The sequence below is a fragment of the Acinonyx jubatus genome, chromosome A2 (assembly GCF_027475565.1).
Source record: "Acinonyx jubatus isolate Ajub_Pintada_27869175 chromosome A2, VMU_Ajub_asm_v1.0, whole genome shotgun sequence".
In the NCBI taxonomy this organism is placed as follows: domain Eukaryota; kingdom Metazoa; phylum Chordata; class Mammalia; order Carnivora; family Felidae; genus Acinonyx; species Acinonyx jubatus.
Window position 1 is genome coordinate 88307184 of NC_069383.1, and position 14991 is coordinate 88322174.

The window sequence follows — 14991 nt, forward strand, 5'->3', positions numbered from 1 at the left end:
ATTTTACATTTGAATATTTTTCTGCTACGCATGAATTACTAGAAGAACAGTACGTCCAATGTCATGCAGTATCACTGAATAAGCTGCAGATACATAAGCAGAAGGAAGTTAATACATTAAGATAACCGACGAGAACTTCAGACTGTGGGGGGAATGTCTAGCTGGGTGGAGCAGGCCTATGCTATGTCCTCTCAGGCCACCACACAAACACCTCTGCTCCTCAGCCAGCCTGTCTTATAAAGGTTGAACTAGACCAGAAATGAAATGCACAAATGACAAAGAACACTTACTGCATATCCCAGCACAGCCAGACAGTTGAGAAGTGTCCCCATCCTAGCTTCCTAATGACATGGTAGCGGCCATTGAAGAGGTCTCCAATTTTCACCGGATGGTAGCCACCTTTTATTAAAAAAATTTTTTTTTTAATTTCAGAGAAACAGTAATAAATTCTCTTCCTTTGTCAGTTTTTCTTCTTTTTTTTAAAGATTTTATTATTATCTTTTAAATGTTTATTTATATTTGAAAGAGAGAGACAGAGACAGAGCATGAGTAGGGCAGGGGCAGAGAGACAGAATCAGAAGCAGGCGCCAGGTTCCTGCTGCAAGCTGTCAGCACAGAGGCCACCATGGGGCTCGAACTCACAAACCAGAGATCATGACCTGAGCAGAAGTCAGACACTCAACCGACTGTGCCACCCAGGCGCCCCAAGACTTCATTTCTTTTTAAGTAATCTCTACACTTTGTGGGGCTTGAACTTAAAACCCTGAGATCAAGAGTCACATGTTCTACCAACTGAGCTTAATCCAAGCTCCCTCTTTTGTCAGTTCTTGATACCATGCAATCAAGCTCTAATAAAATCAGATCAAAATATGTTTAATAATCTAACATTTTTCTTAAAAATATCTTTCATCAAGAGTAAAATGTCCTTTGCCATTCTTCTTGGCTTTTTGTTTGTTTGGATTTAACTTAGAAAGTAAACAAACCATCCAGTACTCCATTACAAGAATTTCAGATTTTTTATTTAAAAATTTTTTAAAGTTTATTTTTGAGAGGGAGAGGGAAACAGGGAGAGAGGAAGAGAGGAAGAGGGGGAGACAAGGGGAGAGGGGGAGAGGGGGAGAGGGGGAGGGAAGGCGGGAGGAGGAAAGAAGGGGGAAGGGGGGAGGGGGGAGCGGGAGGGGAGGGAGAGGGAGACAGAATCCAAAGCAGGCTCCAGACTCTGAGTTGTCAGCAGAGCCCAACGCGGGGCTCAAACTCACGAACTGTGAGATCATGATCTGGGCTGAAATCGGATGCTCAAATGACTGAGCCACCAGGTGCCCAAAGAATTTCAGATTTGTTATTAATTCTAGGTGTACAAAATATGCCCATGCCAGCTTTTGATCTTTCCAAACAACCTTTTCTTCTTCTTCTAAGCAATAAATTCAATGCAAATCTTTTTGGGTCAGTATAACATAACTCAGCGAAATAAAGGATGCGTACTCTGCCTAATTCTGCATACACAATAGTTTACACACAGCCAATAAGGAATCACATAAGGTACAACAGTTTACCCTCCAAGACAGCTTGCTCCTCTCCTCACTCTTCTTCCAACCTCCAACTTCTGCTGAGAAACAGGCTGGAGAGTGAGAGAGGGCACGCTGTTAAGGCAGATACTCGGGAAGGATAAGGGTGCTTTCACAGATATCTGGCGTAAAAAGCCCTTTATTTCGCATGTGCAAGTAAAATAAGCCGGCTACAAAGCAGCGTGTATAAACATGGTACTATTTTTGTGGACTACACAAGAAAAAAATCTAGGAGGGTAAGATGTTAGCAACAAATATCTCTGGGCATAAAATTACTTTTATTCTTTTTATCTATCTTCATTTCTTACTAAAACAACAAAATACTCTCCTACTGTTTATTCTTTTAACATCTGCTTTTTTACTGCAAAGTTGTTACTTCTCACTTTTTAAATCTACAGAATTCTTACAAGTCACTCAAGAAAGACATGCATGGTTTCCACCTAGTGTTCAGAGGCTCAAAGTAGGTGCAGGAAGTATCTACGCCACATCTTTCACTACACCTAAGTATCTTTCAGAGTGCTAGGAGCAAACTTCCAAGAAATACTATGAATGTTTATGAATATTTAAGATGTTACTTAAATGAACTAGTGAAGCAGGAATTTAACCAGACACTGCGCTGCAAGATTCTTACTCTCCTACCTGTACACTGCATTTCTCGTATTTTAACATCAAAGTCTTTAACAACATTTTGGGTAAAAGATATGAACTAAAAGATAATAAATGAAGAATAAAATATAGCAAATTATTAAATGGATGGATGGGTGCTGACTAAACTCGCTGTGGTAATCATTTCACAATATACACATATATCAAGTCATTGTGCTGTACACCTTAAGTTTATACAGTGCTTATACAGTATTTATATATGATTAAATACATCTCAAAAAAAACCTGGAAGAACAAAATGGCTGATTACTTACTGAGAAGGTTAGACTAAAATTGAAGTGGGCTCTGAGTTTACAATTCAGTTTTGAACCATTAACATTAACACTGAAAAGAAGGAGGAAAAAACCTATAATTTACCCAGTACAAATTAGGGGTATTGTACTAGGCACTTTATTTTCAAAACCACGTTCCATGAAAAGAAACATAAACTACAATATGTTCCATAACGTTCCATGGCAGGGGTGGGGAGAAGAAGAGAGGAAAAGTCTGTTTGGGAAATGCAAAGTTCAACGAAGCAGAGAGGATTCTTGACCAAAGGGGTTCCAAAAGCCCAAAGTTTTCACGCATGAAGGAACCTTAAAGAGAAGGGAGCCTGCTGCAAATTCCAGACATATTTGCACAGGAAATGATTCCTTCAAAAAAACAAGTCACATTTCACAACACGAAGTATTTTTTTTTTATTTTTTTAAATTGTGTTTTTAATGTTTGTTTATTTTTGAGAAAGAGAGCGACAGAGACAAAGCGTGAGCAGGGGAAGGGCAGAGAGAGGGGGACACAGAATCCGAAGCAGGCTCCAGGTTCTGAACTGTCAGGACGGAGCCCAATGTGGAGCTCGAACCCACGAACCGTGAAATCACAACCTGAGCCGAAGTCAGACGCTTAACCGACTGAGCCACCCAGGCACCCCTCACAACACAAAGTATTTAGGAAACGCCAGTGTCTCTGAAATTTCTTACAACCACCCCACCAAGCAGATGGTGAGGTTTCTCCACTGCTGAAGCAGACACAAGTCTCAGACACAGTGCTTAGTAGGTTCAGGGCTGGAAACTGGGTCTGACTCCAAAGTCCACACTGTGTCCACCAGGAAGAAATGAGCTTCATTTTCAACAACTGTAGGACTATTTCCTGGACTTAGTATACAGGGAACACTTGATAGCTTAATTAAAAGCTCCTGACTACTTAATTGCATATTAGTGCCAACATTAAAGTCGCTAAGTTTAAAAATAATTTAATTATGCATAAAGAGAAGAAATTGGTATCACTATGCTGTTTCAGATTTGAATTCTCAAACAGCCCAGAGTGCGTCCACGTGGGCAAGAACAGAAGAGCGTGGTTTCCAATGTAATCACAGCAGAAGCCAGCTGCTCCTTTTCTCAATGGGACTTTGAAAGTTGAAGAAAGGAAATTACTAGTTTAGTCCATTTATCTCAGGAGCCCAGAGACGAGCTAAGAATAATGTACCTAGCAGAGGATAAAAAAAAGAAGAAGAAAAAGAAAGAATAACATACCTAAAAACAGGCCAACCAAACAAGAGAGGCAGAGAAGCAATTTTTGAATACAATAAAAGTGCTAAAACATCTATCCTTTTATTTTGGACATTTGACATAAATTTGACAATTTCAAGTCTATATTCTACATATTCTCCTACCCTAACTCCCAGATTGCTACAGAAAACAAGTCTCTTCAGACCATTTCTCAATCTCTTTGTCACAGAAGGGTAACTAATACTCATGCTGCCAGAAAGGTTGAGCATGACTCCCCAGAGCAGAGCAACCACATCAACCTAACGAACACCCGCCGAATTAGAGAAAATGGACCCTTCAGGAACTCTGCCAAAAAAAATTCTCCAGTTCCCTGAGATCAGCTAAAGCATGCACCCATAATGACCATTAGCGATGGCCACTCCATGGCTCAGAACACCACCTAGCACACAAGGAATCTCACGACCAGTCACAGACTACACAAGAGCCTCTCCTATTGCTGCTGTACCACAGGCAGTACGGGAGTAGACCCTGCTCGTGGCATTGGGCAGAGTACCAGAAAGACTCAAGCACTAGACAACTACCATGGCTTTGCGGTTTGGCTGACATATTTGTATTTCACTATATGTATTATTTAGTGTAAAGGTCATGCACTTAGCACTGAGAAGTTTTCCTCTGATTTTTAAAGAAAGTTAGAACAAAAATATTAGATTTGATTACAAATACAAGAGAATAAAAATGGATTAAGTAATTACACTCATTCACTGATTTCTTCTCTGACTCCTAGTCCTCCAGCACATTCACGAAAAGTGTAACTCAAGTTCTACTTGTACTATTAAGGATCCAAAGAAGACAATCCTAAAACGATGTTTCTGAGCTGTTCTGGAATTATTGGTCAAAGATAAAGAGGGCTCCCTTTTCCTTGTTGAGCCCAAATTAATCAATTTGACTGAATCAAAAGTTCAGAATTCTGTCATATACAATAGTCTGGAAGGATTTGCAGCAAAGTCTTTATTTTCCACTGAAGGTGTATTATTACTTTTTTTTTTTTATAGACACTAGTTTCTCAGTACTGTGATGGGGAGGTTTCTCTCACTAACCAATGAAGGCTTTCAAAAGTCATAGAAAATACTTGAGAATCACTTCCAACACAGTCTTAAAAAAGGAAGGGACGCTAAAAAGAAATCTGTTCACAGAACGATAATACAGACATATCTGGGGAATCACTGAAGATTTCTATGTTCCTTTCCTCAAAAGGTAATAGAACAAGTAGACAGAAAAGCACTAAGAATATGGAAGATTTGAATATACCATCAACCAACTTGATGTAATTGACATTTAGAGAACACTCAACAGCAAATATATATTTTTTAATACATGGAACACATATCAACATTAACCAAATACTGGGCATAAAACAAGTTTCAATATCAATTAAAAGATGCATAAAGCATGCTCTCAGACCACAATAGAATTAAATTAGAAATGAGTAACAGAAAATACCACAAAACTGAGAAACTAACCCATTTCAAAATAACTGATGGGTTAAAGAAGAAATCAAAAGGAAATTATAAAGTATTCTACACTAAATGAAAGTGAAAACTTAAGACCAGAATCTGTGATGGGGCGCCTGGGTGGCTCAGTCGGTTAAGTGTTCAACTTCGGCTCAGATCATGATCTCATAGTTCGTGAGTTTGAGTCCCGCATCAGGCTCTGTGCTGACAGCTCAGAGCCTGGAGCCTGTTTCAGGTTCTGTGTCTCCCTCTCTCTCTGCCCTTCCCCCATGCACGCTCTCTGTCTCTCAAAAATAAATAAATGCTAAAAAAAAAAAAAAAAAATCAGAATCTGTGAAATATTGCTAGAAACATTAACACTTAAGAGGGATATTTAGAGCTCTAAATGTCTACATCAGAAAAGAAAAAAGATCTCAAATCAATAAGCTGTTTCCAGACTAAGAAAATAGAAACAGAACAAATGTAACCCAACGTAAGCAGAAGGAAAAAAGAATAAAAATAATAGCAAAATCTGTGAAATAAGAAGCATAAAAAATAGAAAAACAAATCAGTGAAACCAAAAGCTGGCTCTATGAGAAAATGAAAATCATAAACTGGCTAAGTTGACCATGGACAAAAGTAAGAAAACACGAATTAGCAACATGAGTGAGGTGACACCACTACATACTTTTACAGCTATTAGAAGAATAATGAGAGTATTACAAACAATTTTATGCCTATAAATATGAAAACATAGATGAAATGGACACATACCGTGAAAGACACAAAATATCCAACCTCCAATCAAGAAATATATACCTAAATAACTTTATATTGGTCTTCTAAAAATCAGTTTGTAGTTTATTTTCCCATAAAAAAATGAATTGGTGAATAATCTCACACATTTACAGGAAAAATACTAACAATTCTACACACTTCCTGAAAACGGAAAAGGAGGAAACACTCCCAATCCCATTCTATGAAGCCAGCATTACTTTCATTCCAAATGCTGGCAAAGGGTAAGAAACCTACAGACCAATTTTCCCCATGATGGCAATATAAAAACCGAAATGAAATTTTATCAAATCTAATTAAACAACATATAAAACAGATAATACTCCATGACCAACTGGGGTTTATTCCGGGAATAAAAACTTAGAAACCATATGATCAGCTAGATAAACACAGAAAAAAAACATTTCCTGATGTCCAACATGAATTCCTGATCAAAATTCTTGACAAAGCAAGAACAGAAAAGCCTCTGTGAAAAACCTACAGGCAGCATCAGACTTAAAGTTTCCAGGGAACTATAAGAAGAGGGGGCTCATTCCTAGATTAAAAGGACTGAAAAGGGGGTGCCTGGGTGCCTTGGTTAAGCATCTGACTTCTGCTCAGGTCATGATCTCACGGTTTTTGAGTTCGAGCCCACATCGGGCTCCTTGCTGACAGGACGGAGCATGCTTGGGATTCTCTTTCTGCCCCTTCCCCTCTCTCAAAATAAATAAATAAACTGAAAAAAAAAAAAAAAACTTCATGAATATAATCTCTGTCATTATACCAAATAGTCTCTGTAACACTAATGAATGGGAGAGAACGCTACAGGGAAACTCAGAGCAAAGGAAAATCCTTCAAAAGAGGGTTCCTATTTACCTATGACCAAAAGAAGTAACAACAAAACTCACTTGAAGATAAAATAAGATAAATGCAGAATCAATTTTTGCAGTAGAGCCAGAGATTTAAGTATAACACATAGATTGAGAGGCAATGAATATATGAAATGTTAATATAAAGTCCAACAAATAATTTTAAGCTCTTGCCTACTACCAATTACTCATTCAGGTATGTGTTTCAAAAAGGATTATGATTTGAATCACACCAGCATTTACTAGCTAGTAACACTGAGCAAATTGCTCTTTTTCTCTGGGTTACTCTTGCCCCTGTGGTCACTCGCTCAGAACCACACATGGGGACACATTAAGTGCCACCTAAGTGTTTACTGTTGTTCTGCCATTATCCAAACCCACTACGACTAAAGACACAGATGAATGAGTCAGCAGGCCAGGATTCAGGGTAGTGTCTAGAGCTACTTAAGATGGTAAAACTAACTGACCCAACGTGTAATTGAATTCATTAACGTAGCCCAATCAGCAAAAGGTTTGTGACACTCCAGATATGATGATTTATAGCTGTCAAATGTCATAAAGAAAGTTATCTTTTTTTAAGGTTTTTATTTTAATTCCAGTAGAGTTAACATACAGTGCTATATTAGTTTCAGGTATAAAATACAGTGATTCAGGCGCCTGGGTGGCTCAGTCGATTAAGCATCCGACTTTGGCTCAGGTCATGATCTCACGGTTCATGGGTTCGAGCCTCGCATCAGGCTCTGTGCTGACAGCTCAGAGCCTGGAGCCTGTTTCAGATTCTGTGTCTCCCTCTCTCTCTGCCCCTCCCCCACTCACGCTCTGTCTCCGTTTCAAAAATAATCAAAAAAAAAAAAAATTTAAATATAGTGATTCAACAATTCTATACATTACCCAATGCTCATCATAATAAGTGTATTCCTTAATCCCCATCACCTATTTCACTCCCCACCCCACACATACCCTACCTTCATTCCAGAAACCAGAACGGTTAAGAGTCTGTTTCTAGTTTGGCCTTCTCTTTTTCCTTTGCTCAACTGTATCTTAAATTCCACAAATGAATGATATCATATGGTATTTGTTTTTCTCTGATTTATTCTTCTTTGCATTATACTCTCTATCCACATAGCTGCAAATGGCAAGATTTCATTCTTTTTATGGCTAGGTAATGTTCCATTGTACATATGCACATCTTGTTTACCTATTCAGCTACTGATGGACACTTGGGCTGCTTCCAGTTTGTCTATGGTAAATAACCTTGCAAAAAACGTAAGGGTGCGTGTATCCATTTCAATTAGCATTTTCGTTTGGGGTAAATACCTAATAGTGCAATTACTGGATTGGAGGGTAGTTCTGTTTTTTGAGGAACCTCCATACTGTTTTCCACAGTGGCTGTACTAGCCTGCATTCCCACCAAGAGTGCAAGAAGGTTTCTTTTTTCTCTACATCCTACCCAACACATGTTGTTTCTCGTGTTTTTGATTTTAGCCATTCTGACAAGTGTGATGTGATATCTCATTGTGGTTTTGATTTGCATTGCCCTGAGGATGAGTGATGCTGAGCACCTTTTCATGTGTCTGTTGGCCAGGTAGATGCCTTCTTTGGAGAAATGTCTGTTCATGTCTTCTGCCCATTTTTTAATTGGATTATTTGTTTTTTGGGTGTTGTATCAGTTCTTCATATATTTTGGATACTAACCCTTCATCAGTTATGTCATTTGCAAATATCTTCAGGAGATTGTCTTTTGGTTTTGATTGTTTCCTTTGCTCTGTAGAAGCTCTTTATTTTGATGTAGTCCCAACAGTTTATTTTTGCTTTTATGTCCCTTGCCTCAGGAGGCATATCTAGAAAAATACTGCTATAGCCAATGTTAGAGAAATTACTGCCTGTGCTCTCTTCAAAGACTTTTATGGGTTCAGGTCTCAATTTAGGTCTCTAATCCATTTTGAGTTTATTTTTGTGTATGGTGTAACAAAGTGGTCCAGTTTCATTTTTCTGCATGTGGCTGTCCAGCCTTCCCAACACCATTTGTTGAAGAGACGTTTTCCTATTACATATTCTTTCCTGCTTTATTGGAAATTGACCATATAATTATGGGTTTATTCCTGGGTTTTCTACTCTATTCCAGTGATCTATGTGTCTATTTTTGTGCCAGTACCATACTGTTTTGATTACTACAGCTTTGTAACATGACTTGAAGTCTGGAATTGTATACCTCCAGCTTTGCTTTGCTTTTTAAAGACTGCTTTGGCCATTTGGGGGTTTTTGCGGTTCCATACAAATTTTAGGACTGTTTGTTCTAGTTCTATGAAAAATACTGTTGGTATTTTGATAGGGACTGCTTTAAACCTATGCTTTGGTTAGTATAGACATTTTAACAGTGTTTTTCTTCTAACCCATAGCATGGAATATCATTCCATTTCTTTCATCAGTGTTTGTAGTTTTCAGAGTACAGGTCTTTCACCAGTTTGGTTAAATTCATTCCTAGGTATTTTATTATTTTTGGTGCAACTGTAAATGGGACTGCTTTCTCAATTTCTCTTTCTGCTGCTTCATTATCGATGTACAGAAATGCAACATATTTGTGTATATGACTTTGTATCCCACAACTTTAGTGAAATCACTTATCAGTTCTAGCAGGTTTTTTTGGTGGAATCTTTTGGGTCTTCTACATGTGGTATCAGGTCATCTTCAAATAGTCAAAGCTTTACTTCTTCCTTACTGATCTGGATGCCTATTATTTCTTCTTGTTGTCGACTGCTGTTGCCAGGACTTCCAGGATGAAAAAAAGTGGTGTGAGTGGATATCCCTGTCTTGTTCCTGACCTTAGAGGAAAAGCTCTCAATTTTTCCCTGTTGAATATGATGTTCGCTGGGTTTTTTTTTCATATATGGCCTTTATTATGCCAAGGTACGTTCCCTCTAACTTACTTTGTTGAGGGTTTTTACCATGAATTAATGTTGTACTTTATCAAATGCTTTTTCTGCATCTATTGAAATGATCACATGCTTTTTATCCTTTCTTTTATTGACGTGATATATCAAGTTGATTGTAGAAACTTACCTTTTTATTAATGGTTTATCCAAACATTAAAATATAAAAGTACCAAGATTTCCAAAATTCAAGTTAAATGTAATTTCCCAAGAGATACCAGTGTCAAAAAAAAAAGAGTGGGGCTTATCATCGTCTTATTTAAACGCTGGCTTCTATCATGGGTGCTCTCTCTCCCCTCTCTCTGCTAAGCTAGCTGCTTGTTGAGAGCAGCCCTGTAGAGAGGCTCATGTGGCAAGTAACTGAAGCCTCTAGTCAAACAGCATGAGGAATTCAGACCTTCCAACAGCCAGTGAAATGATGAGAGAAGGAGATCCTTTGGGCCAGTCAAGCCTTCAGATTACTGCAGCCTCAGCATGACTGTAACACCTCATAAGAAAATCCTGTCCAGAACCAACCAGATTATCTGAACATCTTTTGAACAGAGACATTGGTAGCCTTTGTTCCAGACTACCTTTCAAGGTTTTCCAAAGTGAGTAACTTTGGAAAACACACATACCATCTCCTTCTGGAGAAGAGGGCGCAGTGGTTTCTGCCCAGTATGATAAGTATGTCCCCTCAGGAACAAAGGCGGGGAGGTGTGGCTGCATGCCCATAAAAGATTAGAGCTTCCTAAGCTTGGTGCTCCATGGTGTGCAGAGCGTCCACCTGGGCCTGCCTCCACATGGCCCTTGTGGGATTTGGAGGGTAAGGGGAACCAGTATGAACATGAGTACATGCTGCTTGTGGTGCTGTAAGTAATAAAATCCTTTGTTTCTGACTCGGGAGTCTCATGTCTTATGTAAGCACTATGAAAATGGCTGGCTAACTTGTTAGCTTGCAAGAAGAATAAAATCTCAGAAATGTCTTGGTTCTTGTTACATTTATCTTCAGCACCAAGAAGTTTAGAGTGACTAGTTTACTTTCCTCTTATGAAAACTGTCAGTCTCACAACCACTGCATTTCCTTCCTTGCTCTGATGACCAAGAAACAGAAGAAAATGTGCAACATTTTTAAATTGTACATATATCTATTAATAAACCTTTATGTATCAACCTTAATGTAACTAATTATTTTTATTCTAGAATTTCCTCATCTATTTGTCTATTGTATTCTATGTATTTTATGTGTAAAATGTCTCCACTATGTGAAAGTGTTCGGATACAATCAACAGCTACTTATCTTTCAGGATAAGCTCAAACAAGGTCCTCTCCTAGAAAGTATTTCCTGATTTTCCTGGCTGAGGAGAAGTTCCTGTCCTGTGCTTGTCTTATGTGCCTCCATAATGCCTCATCATGTTCTGTTACAGAACACAATATTTTAATTATTCTTTTTTTCATGTCTTCCTGGAAGATTTTAAACACTACCAGGGCAAGAGATAGTATCCTCACCACACAGTACCTGGATCGCAACAGGCAAATTAATAAACACATGAGAGAGAGAGAGAGCACAGAACACAAGAGACATGGATGGTTCTCTGTTCCTTGGTATGATGTGAGGGAAAAATGCGCAAGGCTTTACCAGTTTAAGATGTGGGTTAAATTTAAATTCTGGGTTAATATTACACAGGAAAACAGAGGAAGGCCCAGAAGGAATAAGAGATAGCATGAGGAAAATTACAACAGCAGGAAGGCATGCTCATGGTAAAATAAATACTTGTGTTTGATGCTAAGAAAGCAAGCAAGAAAAGCACACTGGCATCAGACTGTGAAGAGCCTTGAGAGTTGTTCAAGGGTAGACTTTCATTATTAATTGTGAACAAAATTTAGTAACACAGTATATCCTTAGAAGATTTCCCTTTATTTGTCTTCTGATCAGATAGGGGAAATAGGAAACGAACAATTTAAATATATCCCAAGTAATATCATATAAAAACACCACTAAGAGAATTGTATAGAGGAAAACTTGTATTTTTTATACTGCAAAATTAAAATGTATAGTACTCAAAACAAACTAGTGAAATGGAAATCGAGTTGTGATAGGATTTCTAAGATCCTGAACACAGCCATAATGGGATCTACAAACATTTAAGGGTTAAAGTCCGCTAACAGCTCCCAATGTTTACAAAATTAGAATGTGATTCTAAACAAAAATCAAATACAGTAAGGATTTTATCTGCTTTTATGATCAATAACTAGGTTTCCTGTCATTTTAGTGCTATAATTTTGTAGCTACAGCAAAATTTTTCTAAACTATAGTGATGTTGACACTTTCACTTTGCTAGAAAAGACCCTCAAGAATGACAGAGCCCACAGTGGACATGCAAATTGCATATTGGGGTAAGCCAGACTCTAAAAGCCTAATCTCTACATTCTGTAGTCTAGAACATTCTGAACCATCCAGCAAGAATGGTTTAGAACTCAGCATTCTAGGGATGCATGGGTGGCTCAGTTGGTTGAGCATCTGACTTCGACTCTGGCTCAGGTCATGATCTCACGGTTGTTGAGATCGAGCCCTGCATTGGGCTCGCTGCTGTCAGTGCAGAGCCAGCTTGGGATCCTCTATCCTCCCCTCTCTCTCTGTCCATCCCCAGCTTGCGCACTCTCTCTCTCTCAAAAATGAACAACCATTAAAAAAAACAACAGGGGCGCCTGGGTGGCTCAGTCGGTTGAGCATCCGACTTCAGCTCAGGTCGCGATCTCGCGATCTCGTGGTCCGTGAGTTCGAGCCCCACGTCGGGCTCTGGGCTGATGGCTCAGAGCCTGGAGCCTGCTTCCGATTCTGTGTCTCCCTCTCTCTCTGCTCCTCCCCCGTTCATGCTCTGTCTCTCTCTCTGTCTCAAAAATAAATAAACGTTAAAAAAAAAAATTAAAAAAAAAACAAGTTTTTTTTTTTTAATTTTTAAAAATGTTTTATTTATTTTTGAGACAGAGACAGAGTACGAGAGGGGAAGAGGCAGAGAGAGCAGGAGACATAATCCACAAAGCAGGGTCCAGGCTCTGAGCTGTCAGCACAGAGCCCTACATGGGGCTCGAACCCATGAAACACGAGATCATGACCTGAGCCCAAGTTGGACGCTCAACCGACTGAGCCACCCAGGCTCCCCAAAACACACAGTATTCTATAAATGCACCTTGGAGGTTGTTGGTAGTCCTTAAAAATGCATAGGAGTAAACATCAGATCATAAATGGCTAATGGCTGTTTTTAAGAGACCAAGGACAAAGATTCACTTGACTCTGTAATTTGGGTCACAAGCTTTTTTTCTCATACATACACATAGAACTAAGTGTGCAATTTCACTGAAAATATATTGCGCATACTAATAGCCTACCAGTCTCAGAATTCACAGTTCAAGAGAGTTAAAAGACACATTTTATATTCATTACCAACAAGTTCTATTGTTTCTTAAATACACTATGCCAGGCATAGCCATTGGTCTCTTCATGTATCTTTGATAGGAGAATCTAAACCATTCCTCTACGAAATACGTTGTTATAAAATTTGCCCTTATATTGAAAAACACAGTCAACAGAAACTAAATACAGATTCTTTAAAGTCCATTTGAGAATCTAGTTAATACATCTACTTAATAGGGGCATCTGGGTGGTTCAGTCGGTTGAGCGTCCTACTTAGGCTCAGGTCATGATCTCACAGTTCATGGGTTCAAGCCCTGCGTCAGGCTCTGTGCTGACAGCATAGAGCCTAGAGCCTGCTTCGAATTCTGTGTCTCCCTCTCTCCTCTCTCTCTGCTCCTCCCCCATTCATGCTCTGTCTCTGTCTCTCTCTCTCTCTCCTTCAAAAAAAAAAAAAATCTACTTAACAGTATGCTGTAAGATAAATACTCCGGAGGACTGATAGAGGTGTTAATTTTTCAGGTGTTAGTTTTGTCATTTAATGAAATAAGTCTTTATGTCCATGCTTCTGCATTAATTTTGATTGTCTGCAGTTTTGAGGGGTTTTTTTGTAAACCAATTTCTCAGAGAAAAATATGCCCCCAGAATTTGCATGTAACCTAACAATTTATGTGGGTCCTCTATGAATGAAGGTCTATCTGACTGGATACAAAATCTTTGGCTCACCATTTCTTTTCTTGAGTATGTCAAATGCATTACTCTATTTTCTTTTGGCCTAAAGCGTTAATGTACAGAAGTGCGATGACAATCTGACATACCCCCCACCATGACATGTGGTCTTTCTGCCTAAAAATTTTATCACTACATCAAGCAGGCAAAAGCTGTAATATTGATTGGGATTTTATGATTTTTATGGATTTTACATCTTATTTCTTCTTCTTAGCCTTTTCCTTATTTGTGTTGTGGGCAAAAGAAGAGTAAATAGATACTGTCTCAAATTCTAAAAGGATACACTTTCTCTTTTTAGTAAACACGGGCTTTAGTACAGGAACCTGGACATTGTTCATATATACTCAAAGATTCTGGGCTCACTTCTTGGTTATTAATTATGTTCTGGATAAGTTAAAATACAATATATTAAAATATGAACTGGGGGGAGGTGTTGCCTGGGTGGCTCAGCTGGTTAAGCATCCAAGTCCTGATTTCAGCTCAGGTCATAATCTCACAGTCGTGATATAGAGTCCCGCATCAGGCTCCACACTGATCATGGAGCCTGCTTAAGATTGTCCCTCTCTCTCTGCCCCTCCACCGCTCATGCACCCCACCCCACCCCACCCTAAAAGAACAAAAAATACGAACTAGGGAAACAACTGATTTTAGAATGAGAAAGTCTTAGGTAAAAGCAGAGTTCAGAAATCAGAAGACAGGTGAAAAGTACTGAGACTTCTTTCAGTAACTAAGACACTTTTAAAGTAAAAGAACCCTGAGAGCAGTTGCCTGGCTATTTAAAACCAAAGGCCATAATTATATGCACTCAGATATCAATATATAACTGAAAGATTAAGTTCCTTCAAGACGTCAAGGCCTATTGTTATTTTTGGCTCCTACTGACCATAAAAGCGCAAGGATGTACGAAAACGCATGGCAGTATCTGACTCAACCACACACCCGCAGGCATTTTCCCATCTATCTCTTATAAAAAATGAAGAATAACATATTGTGAATAATCCAAATTCTCAACTAAAGAAAATATAAAAACGGGAAAAAGAACATAGGTTTTAGATTCAAAGGACTACAAATGTATAAGTCAAAGGTCTTTAAC

General features: G+C 38.6%; 1 protein-coding gene across 11 annotated transcripts in view; it reads right to left on the reverse strand.

Moving 5' to 3' along the window:
- SRPK2 (SRSF protein kinase 2) overlaps window positions 1–14991 on the reverse strand; it is a 246461-nt gene that overhangs the window by 43270 nt on the left and 188200 nt on the right. For all 11 annotated transcript variants that reach the window (XM_027071709.2, XM_027071712.2, XM_027071705.2 and 8 more), the window contains one exon: window positions 291–399. In XM_027071709.2, the coding sequence (XP_026927510.1) occupies window positions 291–399 (109 nt within the window). The remainder of the gene's footprint in view (window positions 1–290; window positions 400–14991) is intronic.